We start from the raw sequence: 21,075 nt of genomic DNA, 5'->3' as shown, positions 1-21,075 counted from the left end.
GCATCCAAAGTGCTTTAATGCCAAAGCAAAGCGGCCGCAATCGAACAGTGGCGACCCAAAGCAATGCGCGCTAAAATGGGCGCAAGATCAGCCAAGAGGCAAGAGCCGAGCCGAGCCAGCGAGCGAGCGATGCCACATGCAACGGGGCGGTGGCTGTGCCAGCCAGCCAGCCAGCCAGCCAGCCACATAGCTGACCAGGCCAGTTGAGTTCAGGCCAAGGCAAGGCAAGCAGCAGGCAGCAGGCAACTAGATACAGATATGCGCGTCGTGTTTGCGCAGCGACTGCGCAGTCGCAGATACACTTTAGGGGCCATGACATGACTCGCATACGAATTATTATAAACGATCTGGCGCAAAAACTAACAAGCGTTGTGCCTGCTATCCCCACCTGGCTCTCGCTCGCTCGCTCTCGCTCTCGCTCTTTGGAAGGCGAGCTAAAGTTATGGTGGCCAATTGCCAAGTTAATGGAGTTTGGCTACTCCAGCAGCGAGAGGAGGCGGAGGCACGCGGCTGGGCTGGCTGGCTGGCTGGCTACCGGACTCTTGGAACTGGACTTGCCGCTTGCGCCGCGCGTTTTACAGCCAAGATTGAACTTAATTTTGCACAAATGCAATTTATAGAAAATTGTTGCCACTTGTTTTTACGTTGATGGCACTAGAACGACGAAGCTGGTCCAGGGCCGCTGTCGCCGTCGCCGCGCCGCTCCACACACATAAATGATAATAAATGCAGGTAGCCGCTCCAGCAGCAGCTTTTACCTGCTCTGGCCCGCAGCGCGGCGATTATTTAAATTTTTGCAAAATTAACAATTAAAATGTCTAATGGTAAAATGCGTGCCAAGCACACAGCACACACAGTCAGCTCATAAAAGTCGATTTTCCAGGAAATCTTGAGCTCACTGATGAGCCTTGAAGCCGCTAATCGTGTTAAAGTTTTGCATGCGCAGGAAGTGGAAATTGCCAATGGATTAGCCGCTGCCGCTTTTATTAGCGCTGGAAAATTGCAGAAGTTTCTGTTGATAAAACAAAAGAGACACTTAACGTATTTTTTGGGCAGGTAGAGCGAGCGTTTTGGGCTTGGGCTATAAAAGCCGCACCCGGCTTATAAGCAGGCCACAGTCGAATTTGAGAGTTGCATTTGAAAATGTTAGTGGTGCGCTACTTAATTGCATTGGTCTTCTCCATCTTTATGATGGCCACCTCGCTGAAGGTGGAGGAGCGCTATAGGCGACAGCCAGAGTATAAGATATCAACGCCAGATCGTTTGGCGCTACAAATGGAGCGACGTGTGGAGCAAACAAAGTTGCAACGCAGACGCTTGGGATGCTGAGCGAGATCACAGCTGAAAGGTGATCAATTAACATAAGAGATGGCTGAAGAGATCGTGGAATTAAAATTGTAATAAGTGAAGCTGTGAAAAATGAGCAAAGCGGATCAGCTAGTTGATGATCGTGGATGAAGTGCAGTTTATAGTTCATTATGAAGTGTAAACTGATCAGTAGACTTTGGACTTCAAGTAACTTTATGTCTAAAATCGTTCAAGTTTATAACTTGAATCTCAATTCAAAGTCAAAGCAAGTAAATTATTTACTTTAAGCTCAACCAATGATTCTCAATGTGAACTAATCATATAATGCACTAATTTAGTTATCAATGCTATATCTTGTTTAAGCTTTAGCTTAGTCTTAACTTAACTTTTACAACTGCAAGAAAAGAAACTTTGCTTCTTTTGTGTTTAACATTTGCGCGCATTTATTTATAAGTGGTAATAACTTTATATATATTCAATATTTTACATTAATAGTTACAATAAATATGTGTATTTTATTTATAGCAGCTTTAATTATCTGCTGACTCTATTCGTGTGCTCTCTAGACATTTTATACAATAGCTGAAACATTTAAATTTACAAAAGGGGAATCTAATTTCATTAAAATATTTAAATATATTATTTTACCATACCATATGCAAGTAATGCTCAAATGAAAATCATAAATAAAAACGAATTAAAAGTGTGCAGAAACATAAATATTTTTATTTTGTGCGCAAGGTATTTTATTTTTTTGGGGCGAAAGTGTTTTTTGATTAACAATGAAGCATTTTTTATATATTTTAGACATTTATAGCGCTTGAGTCTTAGGGCTAAAGTTAATTGCACTAATAATTTGTGTTTAGTTTGAAATGTTAATTTATCAAAGGGCATTAGTGTGTGCTAATAATTGTTTTTGTATTGTTTTGTTTTATGTGCGTGCCATGAATTTACTTTCTAAAGCAAGAGATGGGGTTGAAGTAGCACTGTCGGTATCTGACTTGGCGTTTGCTTTCGGGCATTCGATACAACTCGTTCATGTTGCCGTAGCTGGGGGAGCGTAGATAGGCGCTGCAACATAATAAATTGATTAAGTTATATGCTATATGCTATATATAGAGCTTACGTGGGTCTATACTGAGCGAAAAGCATTTGCAAGCGGTCCATCGGTATATTGGGGTAAATAGCCTGAGCTGGCATTTCATAGCCAGCATAGCTGTTGCGCAGCTCGTCGGCATCCTGTGTGTCCAGCGATTCAGCATCCTTGAAAAAAAAAGGTTATCATTGAGAGTGCTGCATGCTTTGTTATACTTACGCCTGCAGCGGGGTCGGAGGGACGCGCCTCGCTCAGCACGCAAAGCGCGCTCAACAAAAGGCCGTAGCACATCAGAATTTGCACGAATTTCATCATGTTGCAAGTAGTAAGCTGCAAAAAATAGTTAGCTATAGCTTTAATTAAATTTATATTTTTTTTATATTTTAATTTGATTTTGTAGCAATTTATTGCCACTTTATAGTTGTGCACGCATTTAATATAAATTTTAATTGTCTCTTTTTGAGGATTAAATAATGTTATAAGCTTGTTGCTAGCTGCTGCTTGTGGCATAACAACAGCCAGCTCAGGCGTACACTTGTTGCCACAAACGTGACCTGCCTGCTTATGCAAGTGCAGGACAAAGGACCTAACAGCAGTTGGCATTGAAAAGTCCATTTCCGCAATTAAAAACGGATATGAAACTTTAGGCCAGGCACAGCATTGCAACGTGCAACAAATGGCAGCAACAACAATCGACATGCGTTTGCTGTTGACTTTACTTAGCATTTAATTGATTTCTAGCATAGCGTGTTTCAACATGCAAATGTTATTTTAATTATGATAAAACACAAAATAGACTGAAGTCCTTAGCTTAGCATAAAGTTAATAAATATTTCTTTAATATAACAAAATGTGCGTAGAATATAAAAAGAATGCGCGTCTTTTAATTTTGTTGTTAAAATAAGTGTTAAATTAAAATCTTTAATAAAATGTTTGTGAAATGATTTTTAGTAATTACGAAATTTGTGCGCAGATTTTATAACTTTAAGCTCAAACTTTGTTTGCTTTAAACGCATTTGGCTTAAGCTACGTTAGTTCCTATGCGAAATTGCAGCAGCACAATCATCCAGCCCAAAATACAACAGATATTACTTAGCCACGTTGCCTTGCCGCTGGTGAAGAGCCCATAGGGGCTGATTTTCAACGGAAAATTGGCAATTTGCAGCGCAAAGAGCTCGCACTGCAAATAGAATTATATTAAAAGAGAGTTCTTCGAACTGAAAGTGGTATATACCGCTCTATCCAGGGGCACAGAGTGCGGCAGTGGGCGCAGCTCGTTGCGCGCTTTGAGCACAAAGGAGGTTTCGCTATAGCAATGCATGACCTTGTCGAATACTTGATCCAGTATGTACGTGTCCAGCGCGGGCAGCGCCACCACGCCAATGCCAATGATTTGAAAGTGCAGCAGGCGCTTGAACTCGGGAAAGAAGGCAACGTAGAAGGACAAGGCGGCGGCAGTGATGAGCAGCGAGAAGCGTGCGCTGGTCATAAGCAGATTGTAGGCCACATTCAGGCGCTGCAGCAAACCCGCAAGCTGCGCATGTTGCCAGCGCAAATGATGCAGCTGCCGTGTGGCTTCAGCTGCTGCCACATCAGGTTGCAACAACTGATTGACGCGCTGATTGAGACTCTTGTAGAGATAGCAAATGCGCCAGCTGAGCAGAAAGTGCAAGTGCATGGTGGCATACTGGCCGCCAATGGTGAAGCTATAGATGACTATGTAGAACGCCTCCACCAGCAGATTGTCAAAGTACGCCGTATACTGATCGCGCACCAGCACAAAGAAGCACACCAGGACTGTGGGCAGCGCCCAGATAACAATGTTCTTCATCAAGTACAGACGATGCAGTCGCTGCAGCTCCTCAGACTCGCCCATGCAGTGATAGCGATAAATGCGCTGCATGCGTCGCAGCTCCAGCACCACCGCTCGCGTATGTCGCTCTCTGGACGGACGCAGCAGCACGCGCAGCACGCATATGCAACCATTAACTGTTGCCTCCAAGCGCGAGCATATGCCATAGGCCAAATCCTGCTCATCGCCGCGTCGCCACGCATCCCAAATGGTCGCCGGCATAAAGATCAGCACCACCAAATTCGCTGCAGCCGCAATCGCTTCACTCAGCAGCGTGCTCTCGTATAGACCGCTCTTGAAACTGTAGCGATAGCTGCTCACGCCGATTAATATAGCATAGCGCGCGTATAGCTCATAGAGCAGCGCTTGCAACTTGCGTGCCTGCCACATGGCCAGCTATTGAGCTTCAGGCTGCTTGCCACAGCGAATTTATATGTGAGATTGCTATCTACAGTGTCCATTGCTACTATAATTTGATTAATACCACACGACCAATATATATATTAACGGAAATATAATTTGTCAAATGGCTTGGTTGGGGTCAAGCTGAAGTTCGCCATTTGCATAATTTATGCTTCCGGTTAGCCAACAACATCAAATGCAAGCCAGACAACTGAGCCATATCTTATGCAAGCCTCAGCTTGAAGCTCTCAGCACTTCAAAGAATTCTGATGCTGCTGCTGACCAAACTAATTACAGCTAAGCACATGCCCCAAGCTTTCGCTTACGCACATGAATATGTAAGCAGCGCTGCTCATAAATCGCTGCAGGACTGAATCACAATGTCAGGCAGTAGCAGCAGCTCAGGTTCTCGCCCAGGACTTGACAGCAGAAACTCAATGAGGCAGCTGCCCCATAAACGTTAATGGCTTGCTCTGGCACTGCAGCTCATAAATGTTGGCATCCTGTGGCAGCAGCAGCAGCAGCAGCTACTTGCAGCTTCCACGTTTATGGCGTACTTCACACATGTTTTGCATAGACAAGCCAAAGCTGTGACGGCGTTTGTGACGTGTTAATGAAAACTCAATATATAGCCTGACAACGCTGCTTATAAAACGCTGTGCGGCTTTTATGGCTTTGAATAAAATGCTGCTTGCTCATGCAACATAAAGCAGAGCGGCAAAGTGTTTCAATTTTTAAATATTTAAAAACAATTCTCTGAGCGCGTGCACTTTGAGTTAAAAAAAATAAGTGCTCAATTAATATGCTGAGCGCTTTCAAGTTATGGCGTGCACTCAAACATGTTTGAAAATTACAAAATTAATTAGTTTTTTAATGTAATAACTGAAATATTTATTGGGCTGCTAGAAATTCTTTGCTTTTGATAAAAGTATAAAATTAATTAATTGGCATTTTAATAATTTAATAACTGAAATATTAATTGAGAGAGAAATTTATATGAACTAAGTATTTATTGTTGATTGCGAGTTAGAAATTCTTTGCTTTTGAAGAACTAGAATACAGTTTGAATTTGTTCAATCTGCACAAGCTTAATTAACTCTTTTATTATACATTATTTATTTTATTAATATAATTTGATGAATGAGTGCAACGCTTTGACTGCCCCCACAACAAATGTTGTTTATCTCAATAGATATCTAAGTGAGGCTATAAAACTGCAACGCGTTGTGGCTCCCACAGTGACATAAGGTTGTTAATACCTTCGTGATAGATAAGCAGATATATAGATATATACACACTATGTTATAAAAATTCAGTGGAGAGCAAAACCATAAAATGTTTCGATATTTAGATACTGTTTGCCCGCTGTGCTGTTGCTTCTGTTTGTCTCGCAAGCCGAAGCCAATAAATAAAACTAATAACATGGAGATTGTGGAAATGTAGTTAGTATAGCAGCCAAATGGCCTGAGGGCTTAGGTAAACACGAGCAAGGGGAGCACGAGCTGCGAGATCAAATAGAATAATGAAGCGCACTCGTGTCCAGCATAATCAGGACACTTTTATTGTGCCCGATAAATAATGCTCCAATGTTAATTGGAAATTTAATATCAGCAGCACCGAGTGCGCCAGCACTTGAACTGAAAGTGTTCACAGCGACAACGTTGCAGCGTTTATATATAAAAAAAACTGAGCTGCAGTTCTCTCAGCTACGTGCCAAAGCTAATCCAAGCGGATTACACGTTGCTAACAGCAACCAATACAATCAGCTTTTGTGGCAGGCGCCGCGCCGCTTCTTCTTTTGTTCTTTTCGACTTAAAAATTAGCGCACTTGCGGCAGCGCTTGTGATTTATATGCTGCCTGCTCTGACGTGTTGTTATATGATACGCAATTTGCTGATGAGCCTAGCCACGCCTTTGCGGCTGACAGCGACAGCAGCAGCTTGACAGGCGCGAATTCTTGTGGGCGGATACTTAACAATTGTTGCCTACTTATGTGCGCATATCTGTGTAGTCGCATCAAGTTTCATAGCTAAAATGCATTGATGCCACTTCAAAGGAAGCGCTATAAATATCGTTACTCGTGGGTAACTTAAAATAAAAACCAAATGTCAAGAATTTTATGAATTGCTGCCAGCAAAAAGTTCCATACCACAAAACCACACAATTTGCTCTTCTAATTGTTTGTGGTTTATTTTTTTAGCCCACGCTCATTTCATGTTTGACGTGCCAACTTATAAATATTAAATGCAATTTGATTGTGGCTGGCTAAATCAAAGCGCGCTAGTTATCCTTTTGGCGTTAAAACTAAACTCAACACAACTCTGACTCTCTCTCGCTCTCACACTCTAAATCACAACAGCCCGAAAAAGAAAATCGAAACAAATACAAGCAACTTTGGCATTAATAATGCAAGATACTCTGAAGTGGAGTTTTCAATTTGTTGTGTAACAATATTTGCCATAAATTCGTAGCTTTAAGCTATGACGTAGCAGTTGATTAATTGCTGAGGTGCTTTAATTATTTATCAAATGCTTGCAAATAGATTTTGAGTCTGTCAAAGAATTTTACAATAAATTAGCTGAGTAAATTAATGAGCTGGTACTGGAATTGAAATATGAACAGGGTAGAGTTAAATTTCGGAGACTGCAAAGTTATGAATTTTCTTTATTTAATTTAATGTAACATTTTTGGTAACTCTTTGTTGGCTTGGCAATTATTTAATTATTATTCATGCATTTATTTATTTTAATATTTCTTTTTTCTTTCAAGTCTATTACCAATTTAATTAGCTATCCCTAAAATTCGCAATACAAATAAAAGTTTTTCTTTCAAGCCTATTCCCAATTTAATTAGCACAACCCAAAAATTCCCAATACAAATACATCAATTGCTAGCGAATTCAATAAACACTTGAGCAAACACAATAACAAATTAGTTAAGAGCACACATTTGGGCCAAGTACTTACCGCTGTTAGTGCACGATAAGTCGAGAAGGATATTGCGACGGCAAAAAATACAATTTTTGGCGCCAAACTTACAATTGTTTTAATAAATGTTTGCGTGTGTGTTGGCACTTGAAGTGAGTGTGTGTGTGTGCTTTGTTTAATTTGTGTGTTTGACTGCAAATAGAAATAAATGGCAATGTGTTGCTTTAGTTGTGTGCACTGATTGTGGCTTAGTTGATTTTATGGCCTACTTGTTGAGGTAACACAGTGTTGACTGTTTTGGGCTCACGATGTGCACGGCAAGAAGTGAAATTGTTAACTCGATGTTGGCCATGCACGACACAGGGCTTTATATACAAAACGAGCAGCAGCAGCAGCAGCAGCAATTGCGTCGACAGAATTTTTTTTGCCGGCAGCAGGAAGCGCGCGCAGGACGCAAGCGGTACGAGAATAGAGCATGAGGTGCGGGCATGTTAACTTGGCTTAAAAGTACTGCCAACATGTTGTTGCCCCCCGCCTTCTGTCAAACGATACGCGCCACACTTGTTTGTTGCTTATTATTATACTCTGTATGCGTTGAATTTGCGCAGAGAGCTTGATAGACTGGATGCTGAATAAATAATAAAATAATACTAATAATATATGTTACTACAAATACTTTAATATATAAAATATTTCATGTTTTGTGTGTTTTTTTATAATATTTAATTTACATTTATTATTACGTATGCATAGTTAGGTATTATTAAAATTAATTTAAAGGGTATAATGATCAATACCTCTACTGAATAAAAATTTACGCACTTGTGTGGCCTGTTGTTGTTGTAGTTTCTAACAACAGTGCGTATGAGCAACGTGCGTCTTAAGCGCTTTTGTGTTCACCACACACACATCGTAGCCATTTTGCGTGGTGAGTTCGCCAAAGTCACCTGTTGATTAATAAACTTGTTGCATAGTGGCAAGCGCTACATTGTGACGTCATCAACGTGCTTACACACATTTGATTTATGATACGCTGATAAGCTATGTTAAGCTTTTATTATTTTGTCCCACATGCAGTCAGTTTAGTCTGTCGGCTTTGCAGTTTGTCATCAATTAACAAGTCGCGCTGCCATTAAACTCACATAAATTTGTAATGCAACATCATTAATAATTACATATGGGCGCCAATAAAACTTGACACTCGATTAATCTGCCAGCTGCAGCAGCAGCAGCCACAACAACAGCAACAGAAGCTGTTGCCATCGCTGCGTCAGAGCCAGAAGAGGCAATTAAACTTGGCCATAAAGTCAATTACGTGCTCTGCACACGCAAAGCGATCACATCAATTGACTCTAAGCACACTTACTTACTTATTTATGTGTATGTATGCGTGTTGCTAACAATATGCATTAGCTGCAGGTGAAAAATGCAAAACAGTTGACGGAAGTTGAGGCTAAACTTTTAGCACTCTAAAGTGCTGCACAAAGAAAAAACACAACACAGAATATATGAGTGGCTATTAAAGGTCAAAGTTGAGCATCTATAATTATATAGAAAGCTGTTTAAATAAAGTTGAGACGATATGAAATGTACAGCAAATATTTAGCAGACAAGCTGAGACAAGCTTTGCATATGTAAGAGCTTAAATATTTTTGATTACTTGGGATTATCTTTGATTCATTTAGTTATAGCTATATACAATTACAATTATAATGTGTAATTTGTTGAATTTGAATCTCAAAATATACAAAAATATTCATTGCAATCAATGATTTTGATTACTAAGCCTTACTATATAATAAATTGCAAATATCCAGGAATCAAAACTTCAGACAAATTGTTTATATTTGAATTGAATGCTGCTCTATCTAATAAATCTTTTAAATGCTTATAAACAAGGAGACCAATAGTAATACCTACAATCTAATATAAAAATAATTTATATATTCATATATTGTTTTATTCAATAAATTAGATATTTTGTTGCCAGCTAAAAGGGATTGCTAATAAAGCTGCCCAGTTAATATGATATATGTGTGTGTGTGTTTGCATGTGTGCATGTGTATTTTTTATGGCTGTGCCAATCAGCATTAGGCAGTGCGAATTAGCGTCTATTTGTCTGTCAGTTGATGATTCAAGGCCAGCCGAGATGGATTTAGCAAGAGAATTTATGGAAGAGGCTACTAAACTTTAGTTGTTTGTCGTTTTGTGTGTTTATTGAGCAGAGCAGAGCAGAGCCCGCAGAGCAGCTGCAGCGATATACACAGGCATATATAACATTTACAAATATCAGATACATATACACATTTATATAGTTACAGATTAGAATTAGAATTTGAGTTTGCTGTTTGGATTTCAGTTAATGATGCAGCCAATAGTTTGTGGCCCTGAGGCTATTTGGATGTGGAAATTTGGTTGGATTGGGAGTTTGCTTAGAAGCAGCTGACGGCATTGAAGTAGCAACGCCAGTACATGCGACCACCATTGCCTCCTCCTGAGCCGCCAATATGATGAACACGCCTGCCGCCGCCTCCACCGCCAGAGCCAGGACCAGCAACAGCGCCAGTGGCTGTCGCTGAGCCCGGCGCTGTCAATGCTGTTGACGCATGATGATCGCCGCCTCTTCTCTGAAAGCTCTTTGCCATTAACTGAAATTTTTCTTACACGGTATCTCTGCTAATGTATGTCTGTAAATTGCATTTTTGGTTTCAATATCCAACTTACTGTTTCGCCGGTGGCGCGATTTATCTGATTCACATTCTGAAAATCATAATCCATCATCTCGTCTGGCTCGCGATACATATCGTAGCTATCGCCTTGCAAATTGGCACCTACACAAAATTGAAATTGACTTGAGCTGAATAAATATTTGTGAAATTATTTCGCATACCGCTCTCTGCTGGTGGCAGCTGCCTCAAGCTGTGCTTTAGCTGCAGCAAGTCCTTGTCCGCATAAAAATCACGTATACGACTGGGTCCGGGACGTTCGTTCTCCAGCGCATGATGCAGCGCAACCATAAGACGATCCAGCAGCAAAGCCGCACGCTTGGGCACAATCATCTAAAATAAAAATTTAAATAAATGTATTAAATATATAAATAATTAAATTATTGTGCGCTATTATGCCGAATAAATTGCAAATTTTTGCCATCTGCCTTTGTAGCTTACTTTTGTTACCACAGTGCGTATGCGCAATTTGTTTCAGCTTGCGTATACGCACTGTAAACAGCGCCCACAACACAGAATTTCTTAAAAGTGATGTCAGATGACGCAAAAAAAATTCAAATTGGGGCCAGCTGGCTAAATCAAAGCAATGTTCACCTGCAGGGCAAGCAATCAAATGATAAAATATTACATTACAAATTGTGTGTAAGTTGATAGGCATGCAAAGCGGACACAACCCACGCTAGTCACACACAGCGGGATAGAGGAAATATATATTTTATTTTAATTTTTTGCCCATCGCTGTACGACTCACTGGATACTCATCATAGTTGCCATCATGGGGCGCATCGTTGGGCGGCGCTGCGAAAATTTCCTCGGGCTGACTTAAAGTGGGCGCTGCGCTTTGGCTCTCGCGCTTGGCTCTGTCAGCGGGCGCGGTCTGCGGCTGGAGCTGGAGCTGTGCGCTGGTTATCAATTGTCGACACATGTGCAGCTCAAACTGTTGCAGCAACACAAGCAACACTATCAATAAGCCTGGCAGATAGTTGATGCGACGACGACGAGGGCGACAATGTCGCTGCCTTGGACACTGCAGGCGCATGCTTGGTTAGCTAATTAATAAATGCCAGCTGGAGGATTCGGTTGCAGCAAGGAGGAGACACAGACACTTTGAAATTTCAACTGAAGCCTGCGCTAGTGGCGTCCGTAGCTTTTATAGCTCCAACCAACATCAGCTTGTTGTAGCTCATTTTGCTTCTTTTTTTTACAATTATGAAACACAACAAACGCTTGTTAATCGTCTCGCATCGAAAAAAGCCACTACAAAGAGCTGGAGGGCGTGGGGGGTGCAAGCTAAGGCGGGATTGGGCAACAGTGAAATGCTCTTTTCATCGTTGTGACTTACGCAGCTACTTTTGGTTTTGTTGTATAGCTGCCATGCATGTTGTTGTAATTATTGAACATAAAAATCCATGTCAGCCCTGCAGCCAAGTTATTAACCCACACACACACACACACGCCCGCGTACACACACACCCACTCATAGGCACTTTTTTCTTAATGCAACGCGCTTTCAGCTTTTTGTGCGCTGCGTTTTGCTCCTAATTGAGTCTCTGTGTGCGCCGCGTGTGTCCTTTTTGCAATTTGCATGCCGCACTCTTTGAGCAGCTCATTAGAGCAGCTGTCTGCGTTCGTCAAAGATAAACTTTCAAAAATATATTTCATATATTTTTAATCCCTGCCTGCCTTTAAAGTTTCACCTCTAACCTATTGCATTGATTTGCATTTAATATTGTTTATTAGCTAGTCGCACTCACAGCGGGACTTCGTCCATTGGCCATAAAAACAGTTTGATGCGTTTCTTGACCCTTGGCGCCGTAGCAAGCATATTAATTGACTCGCTTGTGCCACATGTTGCAACATGTTAATCATAATTAACGCGCACACATACATCAAACATCAAGCAACACTTGCAACAAGTGCTAAAAAATGTTTCCATACACAATAAACAAAACAAGAAAAATAAATTAACTCAAGCGTTTGATTTGCTAAATAATGTTTATGATTTGACTACGTATACATATGTTTATATATGATCTGATGTTGTACTATTGAATAGAATAGAATAGAAGTAGAATATGTGTTTATTATAATTTTGGGAACTGCTGCGACTTTAATTTAAAATATTCTGTGGTAATTATAGTCTAAAACAATTTATGCAAATTAAATGAAATTAAATGAGATTCTTTGGCATTATTTTGAAGTCATTAAACAATTAATATAACAAACAGTTCAAACTTCTTATCTATATAAATATTTAAAAGCTTGAAGCAACTTTAACTTTATTAACTAAGTTTATTGTCAGCTTTTTCCATTTATTCACATTTAAGGTTTTAAGTTAATACTAACTCAATTTTCATAGCTTTTCCCTTTAATAAATTTAATCTAATAATATGGTTGGGCCAACAAAAACAACCACCCTAAATTTCTCTCTGTGCACTTGCCGTTGCAGCATCCCTGGCAGCTGTCAAAATGGCAGAGTCTGCGCAGTGAGCGCTGCTAGGTGATAGCCCAGGCAAGTGTCAAAACACAGAGAGCAACACTTGAGGGCATAATGGAGCACACAGCATCAGTGCGAGATGAGCAGGCAGCTGAGGTAATAGAAGCTGCTCCAGTTGACGAAAAATACGCTAGGCTAAAATCAAAAGCGTGACCAAAGTGTGGGCCAAGTGTGGAGCAGTGTGGGGAGGAAGCAGCAGCAGCAGCTGCCAAGTGCAGTTGTGTGGAAATTATTGCATTGAATGTGCACAGGAATGTGGCACAATTAACAAAATAACTTTAGCTGACAAACGCGAAAATATGTCCAAGGGACTACAGCTGTGCGTATAATTAATAAACAGGATTTGCTACAAAACTAAGTGAAAAAATGCGTGCTTACTATACGACAAAGGATAAACGCAAATACGGCGATATGAGCTATGAGTGAGTGCACAAAACTAACACTAGACAGGTGTGCCTTTGTCTCTCTCTCTCACTCTCTATATGTGTGCATGTGTGTGTGTGTGCGCTTAAGGTTTGCTTGTTTGCTCTAAGGACTAAAGTCGTTTGCCATTTGCCTGGCTGCATTGCTTGTGTTTGCTCAGTTCAAAACTAAAAAAAGCATCAATTGCAGCAATTGAAAGACAAACAACAAAGATTTGATTAAAGTAAAAGCTGCCGAAGCTTCAAACTCTGGCCTACACTCCAAGCCCAAGCCCATTAATGTTTCAAAAACCAAATGCTTGTTGATTGCTTTGCACACGAGCGTACATTTTACATTGCATACTTTCAGGCTTTCAGTTGCATATGCATGAGTCAGCCTTTAAAGCTGGGCCCACATTTACAACATGCCGACGTCCTTGTGCCCATCAAAGCAGAGCACAAACTCTTTTGTAGCCATGCTGCATAATGTTGAGCACGCCTGCTCTTCTCGCCTGTTGTCGTTCATTATATTGTTTGTTGTCTTAATTGATGATAGTCAGCATAAAATGTGAAAAAGAAAAATTGTCTAGTGTGTAGAGAGCCAAAGCTGATGTTGATGCAAAAAGACAATGAACCCGACAGCGTAGAGCTCGCCCAACTGACAGTAAATGGGTGTGAAAGTTTTACAGATTTATATATAGTTAGCAGCTTTGCTTTTAATAGCATTTTCCATGCCCTATTGGCGTTTAATTAGAATGCTTGTAGTTATGTGTCAAATTTATAATTTATTCTGTTGCTGCAAGTTAGAAGATTAAAATATTTATATATTTATATACACAGCATTTTTAGTCAACCTCAAACGAACCTATAATCAACTGCTGTAAAGTTTTAAGTTTCCTAAATTTTTGAATGTATATATTGCATTTAAGTATATAATTAAAGAAAAAGGCGCACCTACCTTTATTCCTTTATATCAAGCACGCATTGACTTTGCTTTAATTGCAGAAGCAAATATTTGCTGGATCCAAAATACATGACGAAACGCGATCTGCAGCATTATTATCGATACTACAACCTGACGAAGAATCGTGGGCAGTTCAAAAAGATCGTAGTCATCATATTCTGCGTCTGCGTGTTTAGCTATCTGTTCGTTGATTATAATCTGCGCACCAAGCTGCTGCATCTGCGCGATCGCTTCGACTTCATAGCACGCATCGATGTGGAGTACAACATGACGCCGGCCTACTTTGTGGACACGCCTGGGTGTCGCATGCCCTTCTTCGAGGTGCTGGACGACAACATAGCGCAGTTTATGTTCAAGCCCAAGCCGTATGTCTGCAACAAGCCGCTGACGCGCACCAGCGACGTGATACCGGGACAACTGGAGCTCAACATGAATGCCAGCGAGATGCTGAGCGCCTACAACATAAGCGATCTGGCCAGCGTCATGTGCAACTACACGGAGCTGCAGCGTGTCACCGACAGGCACAATGAGCACCTGCCGCCCGTGAGCTTTAGGCTGGCGCCGCGCGTGCAGCTGCCCCAGCATTTGGAGTTTCTAATGCTGGAGTGCTACGATGCGGCTGGCAATGTTTTCTATAAGGATTGCCACTTCTTTGCAGTGGACAAGCCGCAGTCGGCGCCCAAGAGCGCCGCTGGCAAAAAGTCCTACAAGCCTGTGAGCTTTAATAACAGTCATGAGAACGACGGAACGCCGGAACGACTCTCGATTATGGTGCTGGGCATTGATAGCGTCTCGCACTTGAATTTCCAGCGTCAGATGCGCAACACTGCGTCGTATATCAAGCAGCATTTGTCACACGTCGAATTCTGGGGCTACAACAAGGTGGGCGACAATACTTTTCCCAATTTGGTGCCGCTGCTGAGCGGCTTGGACGACCAGGAGCTGAATATATCCTGCGTGGCACCGCTAGCGCGTCCCAGCTATGATCTCTGCTCGTTCATCTGGAAGCGCTATAAGCAGGCGGGCTACAAGACCGTCTATGCGGAGGATGTGGGCGTGCTGGGCTTGTTCAACTTTTACCGCAAGGGCTTTCGCCAGGCGCCCACGGACTACTACTTGCGTCCACTGCTGCTGGAAATGGAGCAGCACATTGCCTACAAAAAGGAGGTGAATGTGAAGCTCTGCATGGGCGGACGCCGCACAGCGGATGTGCTCCTGGAGTACATGCGTAAGCTGCTGCCGCGCATGCAGCGGGAGCTGTTCTTTAGCTTCTTCTGGACGGTCACGCTGACGCATGATTATCTCAACTCGCCGATGCTGCTGGATGCGCAGCTGCTGCGGAATCTGCAACAGCTGCAAACATCGGGTGTGCTCAATCGCACGCTGGTGCTGCTGATGTCGGATCATGGCATGCGCTGGGGCTCGTTTCGCAAGACCTATCAGGGCATGATGGAGGAGCGTCAGCCGCTGCTTATAGCTTTGTATCCCGACTGGCTGCAGAAGCGCTATCCGCTGGCCATTGCCAATCTGCAGACGAACGCCAAGCGCTTGACCACGCCCTTCGATCTGCATGCCACGCTGTTGCATCTGCTGGACATGCAGCAGCTGGAGGCGGACAATCTGCAGCGCGTGGCTGCGGAGCTGCAGGATACGGATGGCACCATGCCACGTGGCATTAGCTTATTTCTGCCCGTGCCCGTGGAGCGCAATTGCGAGCAGGCGGGCATTGCTGCACATTGGTGCACCTGTCATCAGCGCCAGGAGCTGGCCACCAATGATGCGCGAGTGCAGCGTGCCGCACGTTATCTAGTGCGTCTTATCAATGAGCGTCTGTCTTCGCATCCACAGTGCCGCACGCTCTATTTGAACTCCATACTGCAGGCGTTTATAGCGGCGCCACATCATAAGATAGTCAAAGAGCTTAGCACCGATTATGCCGTGGACATAACGCTGCGACTGCAGACCAAGCCAGGTCTGGGCGTCTTTGAGTCCACGGTGCGCATGTCCAGCTATGCGAACGCCTTAACGGGCACCATAAGTCGCATTAATCTCTATGGCAGCCAGAGCTACTGCATCAATGATACTACATTGAAAATGTTTTGCTATTGTCATAGATAAATGTGTGGCCAGGAACCCAATACGTAGCCTTAGCTGTGTGTATTAATTGCAATTAAAACAATATTATTAGGTCTAAGCTTAGACAAACTAATCATATTTGTATTTCTATGAAATATTATAGGCATACATAGCGCATACTTTGTATAAACTAAATTATTTAAGAATCCTCTAATTCCTTACTAAGTAGTGGGGTATTTGCTCGTTTATGTTAATTTAGTGACAATAAATACTCGTATTAATACTAATAAAACTGCCATTTTTTATAATCAATAAGCAAAAGACATATTCATTGTGTATACAGTTCCAAACCAAATCCGTTGCAGCTGTTTGAATTTCAAAAAGTAGCGTACGATACATTTATCGAAATGAGCTATAAGCACTAGTAACTGCGACTGCTGCAGTTAACAATTAGTGACTGCACGATAACATGAGTCGATATTGTTATCGCGGCACAACAGCTGACTAGAGCCTTTGTTTAGTTTTCTATTAGAATTTAGTGTTTTATGTTGTCCAACTGCACTGAAACCAGCTTAACTATTAAACAATGCCGCCAACGGAGACGCTGCGTGCTGGCAGCGGCGGCGGTGACCGCACAATATCCGAACTAGTCATTAGACAGAGCAACAAATCCTATGAGCATCGAGACTCACAGGCCACGGCCATGTCAGTGGATTACTCTGGACAGTGGGTATTGCTGGCAGGTCGTGGACACTTGTCGCTGCAGCGCTTGGGTCAAGAGGATAACACACTGCGTCGTTACGAGCGCCAATCGAAATATGAGGTTTCTGTAGCTGAGTTTGCCATATGCCCCACTAAACAAGAATACTGCGCCATAGCTGTAAGTAAACATATGCTTGTTGAAAATGTGCTCTAAATGGCGATTTTGTTGCTTGCAGACAAGTCAGAATATAGATATAGTTCGCTGGGGTCCTGCGGAGCCGTACTATGAGAATTCTTTGCGTGGTCATACGCGCACCGTGACCGACATTGATTGGCATAGCAAGGATCCCAATTTGCTAGTAAGCTGCTCCATCGACACGTTCTCGCATATATGGGACTTGCGTGATCCACGCAAGCCAGCTATATCCCTAAATGCTGTATGCATGTGTGCGTATAAAAACTCATTAAAATATGCGTTAATTTTATGAAATAATATTTACTTTTAGCTGGTGCTACGCAGGTGGGCTTCAATCGTGTCTCTGGCGCCTTGCTGGCCGCTGCTCATGACGGCGATCTACGCATTTGGGACATACGCAAGGGCAGGTGTCCCACGCACTATATAACAGCGCATTTGAATCGTGTGCATGGCATTAATTGGAGCCACAGACGCGAGACTTGCTTGGCCACTGCCAGCCAAGATGGCACTGTCAAGTACTTTGATGTATGCAATCCCAGACGTGCCGAGAAGATTATTACCACACTCTCGCCTGTCTGGCGTGCACGCTATACGGCAAGTGCAAGTGTTCAAATCTTAATATGAATTATAAATAATTGTTATATATTATACAGCCCATAGGCAACGGCTTGGTAAGCATTGTGGTGCCGCATTTGGGTCGCGGCGAGAATAGTTTGCTATTGTGGAGCAACAGCAAGCAAACAGATCCCATATGCTCCTTTGTGGGTCATACAGATGTAATACTTGACTTTGCTTGGCGTCCTAATCGTGAAAACTTTACAGAGATTGTAAGTCAGCAATTTGTTTTACAACAATTTACTTAAATAACTTTTGCAGGAGCTTGTTACCTGGTCACGTGATCGCACTTTGCGCGTCTGGAAGATAGATGACAATATGCTAAAGCTTTGCGAACCGTCTGCCGAGGACGAGGATGAAGGCGATGTCTCGCAACGCTACGACGCAGAGCTGCCGGATCTACGCGCTGTAACGCCGCCGGACTTGCACATGCTGCATCCACGGCCAATTGCAGCAGCTTCACTGCCTATAGCCGCCACGCTGGAGGCTGGCACACTGCCCATGGCACGTTCGCCCAGCTTTGTGGGCGGCTATGCCAGACGTGAGGAGACTATAGCTAGATCGTTAACTGATCAGCCCACGTGCTCGCTGCATCATGAGTTCTCGCTGCTGAACACTAATATGCCGCATGTGGAGGTGGAGTTTCGAGATGCCATCAAGCGCTATGCTTGCTTTCAAATCTGCGCGGCTGGACACACAGTTATACTGCAAGTGACATTTCCCACATCGTATCCCAGTCCAGGCGTGCCGCCGGACTTTCAGCTATGCCAAGGCACCACTTTGAGCAGCGAGCTGAGTGAGGTGCTGCTCAAAGTGCTGCGCACCAATGCGCTGCAGCGTGTAAAGAAATCCAGAAGCTGTTTGGAGCAGTGTCTGCGTGCGCTAGTGGCGGCTATGAAGAAACGCGTGACGGCCATAGCTGGCGCTGATGCGGATCGCAGTCAATTGCTGCTGCAATCGCCCAGACTGGAGGGCGCTTTGTCCAGTGCACTGCATGATGCTTGCATTCCCTTTCCACGCACCTCGGGCGTGCACTTCAATGCCATTGGCATGCTGACAACCTTCGCCCAAGTGCTGAACAACAAGCGCCTCACGCTGCGTCAACGTTCGACAACGCCACGCACTTTGAGCGCCATCAACAGCAGCGGACTCTTGGGCAATGTCATGGCCAATACACAGCGCGATGCAAATGCTTCGTTCTATCTGCAGGAGCGCATGATTGCTGGCAAGCCGGGCAAGCAGCGTGTGATGCGGCAAATGAATGGCACTACGCCGGTGGTGCACGTCTATGATGCCAGCCAGCTGTTGCATATAAATCGCGAAATGGCGCGCGAGTTCTCGCTGGACAAGCGCAATGTGGCGGCCACTTGCAGACGCAATGGTGAGATTTGTCGCCAGCATGGACGCTTGGATTTGCTGCCCATATGGCTGCTGGCGGAACTTATAGCAACGCCACACTTGCCGCACGCCTCCATGAGCTGTGAGCTGCAGCTGCTGAAGGATCCGTTCAAGAAGTCGCTGCTTGATTCATTGATTATGCACTATGCCAGCGCTGGAGATATACAAACTGCAGTGCTGCTGGCTTGCCTCTTCGACAAATGCCAATGTCCTGCCGCTGCAATGGGCGTCAGTAGTAGCAACAGTCGTTTGCAGGCGCAGCTCTCACCATATCATACAGTGCTGCCGCTGGACTTCAAGTCCGCGAATCAGTCACGTGCAGTGCCCGCTCACTTGCAGCAGCTGCGCAGCAGTTCCTGGTCGGACTCCTTGGACTGGCTGGACTTTAAGCTGGGCCAATCGGACACTTATGCTTGCAGCTTGATACGACGCACCAAGATGCCGCTGTTTGATCAATTCAAACGCACCTATGCTGACGTGTTGTTCGGCTGGCAGCTGCTCTCCAAGCGTGCGCTGATACTGAAGCATACGTTGCATGCTCCGCCGCCGCCACAAGGCGTCGAGTTTGTCAGCGAGTGCAGCAAATGTCACAAGCCCAAGCGCACACCCAAGTGCGAGCATTGCAAGCGGCTTGTCCTGGTTTGCACGCTGTGCTGTCTACCAGTGCGTGGTGCTGCCAATGCTTGTCTCTCCTGTGGGCATGGTGGACACATGACGCACATGCAGCAGTGGTTCCAGGTCAGTCTTACTCCATACTCCATTATTATAGCTGCAACACTTATTTATCCACTTTTTATTTTAGAAGCACAATGTTTGTGCCAAGGGCTGTGGCTGCAAATGCTTGGAGCGCACTTCGGAGCTGTTGGCGCTGCTTAGCTGATGCTGCTGCCAGCTTGCATTTATTGTTATCAACTATAACTTAGCTTTACATTTGCAAAATATCGTTTAAGGCGCTGCAAATCAAAATACCTTTAAGGGTACTATACATTGTTAACAAAATATGATTAAGTTTGTATTGTTAAGTTGCTTAAAGAATAAATATATTCACTTTTAATGTAAACCACTTAGCGGAGCGCACAGGGCACGTCTTTCCTCAACAGCAGACAGCAGCGAACTGAGCTTGCTTGAGGCAAAAGAGTTGAAGGCCGCTCTCAGCGCATTCGCCTCTCTCGATTTACGATCTCATTGGATGCGCTCATCGAACGTCGCCATATTGCGAAAGCCTCTCAGAGAGCATAAAACGAATTTGAAGAATTGACGGCCGCTCTCAGCGCATTTGCCTCTCTCAATTTACGATCTCATTGGATGCGCTCATCGAACGTCGCCATATTGCGAAAGCCTCTCAGAGAGCAGAAATCGAAGTTGAAGAATTGAAAATTAAATTGCTCAATTTACTTTTATATATTCAGCATGTTGCCAAAAGAACATTGAATTTAAAATGCTTAAGATTTGAAATTAGAAATGTATTAATTTTTGCTTCAGCAGCAGCTTCTTCTGCAGCGCAGGACCAACACTGAACACTTGCTGGATATACATATTTGCCTAATATCAATTAAGACATATTCATCGCATGCCGCTTTCGCTTCCTAAGCAAAGATTTAAGACGTTTGCAACGTAGCCGCAGCTTTAACAATATTCCAGGAGCTGTCTGGAGCACAGAAGCTGGCCAAGGGCGACGTTGCTGAAAACGTTTTAGCGCTGTTCTGTGCTTGTTCCGTTTGTGCATCTCATTGAGCTTGCGGCGTGTGCGTCTTTGCTTGATTTGCGTCCTGTGAGCTCTGTTGGGGCTAGCCTGGACTTGTGCCAAAGCCGCCTGCATATCGCTCCAGTTGCTCATTGGCTCCAAGTTCTGCATTATTATTATTTGCTTATAAATTGTAAGTAGTGTCTCTGCTTTGAATGAATATTTTTAACT

General features: G+C 43.4%; 5 protein-coding genes across 6 annotated transcripts; 3 read left to right on the top strand and 2 right to left on the bottom strand.

Moving 5' to 3' along the window:
• Positions 1-1,143: 1,143 nt before the first annotated feature.
• On the top strand, positions 1,144-1,329 carry LOC108607944. The gene has a single exon (XM_017999065.1). The coding sequence runs from the start codon at positions 1,144-1,146 to the stop codon at positions 1,327-1,329; it is 186 nt and encodes a 61-aa protein (XP_017854554.1).
• Positions 1,330-2,033: 704 nt separating this feature from the next.
• LOC108603671 lies at positions 2,034-7,742 on the bottom strand. The gene is made up of 4 exons (XM_017992673.2): positions 7,625-7,742; positions 2,624-2,734; positions 2,435-2,571; positions 2,034-2,379 (listed from the first exon to the last, which is right to left on the bottom strand). Exons 2-4 carry the CDS (start codon positions 2,717-2,719, stop codon positions 2,259-2,261), a joined length of 354 nt encoding a protein of 117 aa, XP_017848162.1. The 5' UTR covers positions 2,720-2,734; positions 7,625-7,742; the 3' UTR covers positions 2,034-2,258.
• Positions 7,743-9,790: 2,048 nt separating this feature from the next.
• On the bottom strand, positions 9,791-11,406 carry LOC108603179. 2 transcript variants are annotated; one of them, XM_017991741.1, is made up of 4 exons: positions 11,063-11,406; positions 10,476-10,644; positions 10,310-10,416; positions 9,791-10,233 (listed from the first exon to the last, which is right to left on the bottom strand). In XM_017991741.1, exons 1-4 carry the CDS (start codon positions 11,348-11,350, stop codon positions 10,018-10,020), a joined length of 780 nt encoding a protein of 259 aa, XP_017847230.1. In that variant the 5' UTR covers positions 11,351-11,406; the 3' UTR covers positions 9,791-10,017. The 2 variants fall into 2 exon arrangements, with proteins under 2 accessions (XP_017847230.1, XP_017847238.1); XM_017991749.1 differs by having other exon boundaries at positions 9,791-10,212.
• A 1,640-nt stretch (positions 11,407-13,046) lies between these two features.
• On the top strand, positions 13,047-16,382 carry LOC108594516. Its single transcript, XM_017979719.2, has 2 exons — positions 13,047-13,230; positions 14,215-16,382. Exons 1-2 carry the CDS (start codon positions 13,175-13,177, stop codon positions 16,289-16,291), a joined length of 2,133 nt encoding a protein of 710 aa, XP_017835208.1. The 5' UTR covers positions 13,047-13,174; the 3' UTR covers positions 16,292-16,382.
• Positions 16,383-16,786: 404 nt separating this feature from the next.
• On the top strand, positions 16,787-20,399 carry LOC108594492 (GATOR complex protein Wdr59). The gene is made up of 6 exons (XM_017979686.2): positions 16,787-17,129; positions 17,188-17,398; positions 17,458-17,741; positions 17,801-17,974; positions 18,024-19,898; positions 19,963-20,399. The coding sequence occupies exons 1-6, from the start codon at positions 16,836-16,838 to the stop codon at positions 20,038-20,040; spliced, it is 2,916 nt and encodes a 971-aa protein (XP_017835175.1). The 5' UTR covers positions 16,787-16,835; the 3' UTR covers positions 20,041-20,399.
• Positions 20,400-21,075: the final 676 nt, after the last annotated feature.

Source organism: Drosophila busckii, chromosome 2L, assembly GCF_011750605.1.
Source record: "Drosophila busckii strain San Diego stock center, stock number 13000-0081.31 chromosome 2L, ASM1175060v1, whole genome shotgun sequence".
Classification (NCBI taxonomy): Eukaryota; Metazoa; Arthropoda; class Insecta; order Diptera; family Drosophilidae; genus Drosophila; species Drosophila busckii.
This window is presented reverse-complemented; position numbering and strand designations above follow the sequence as displayed.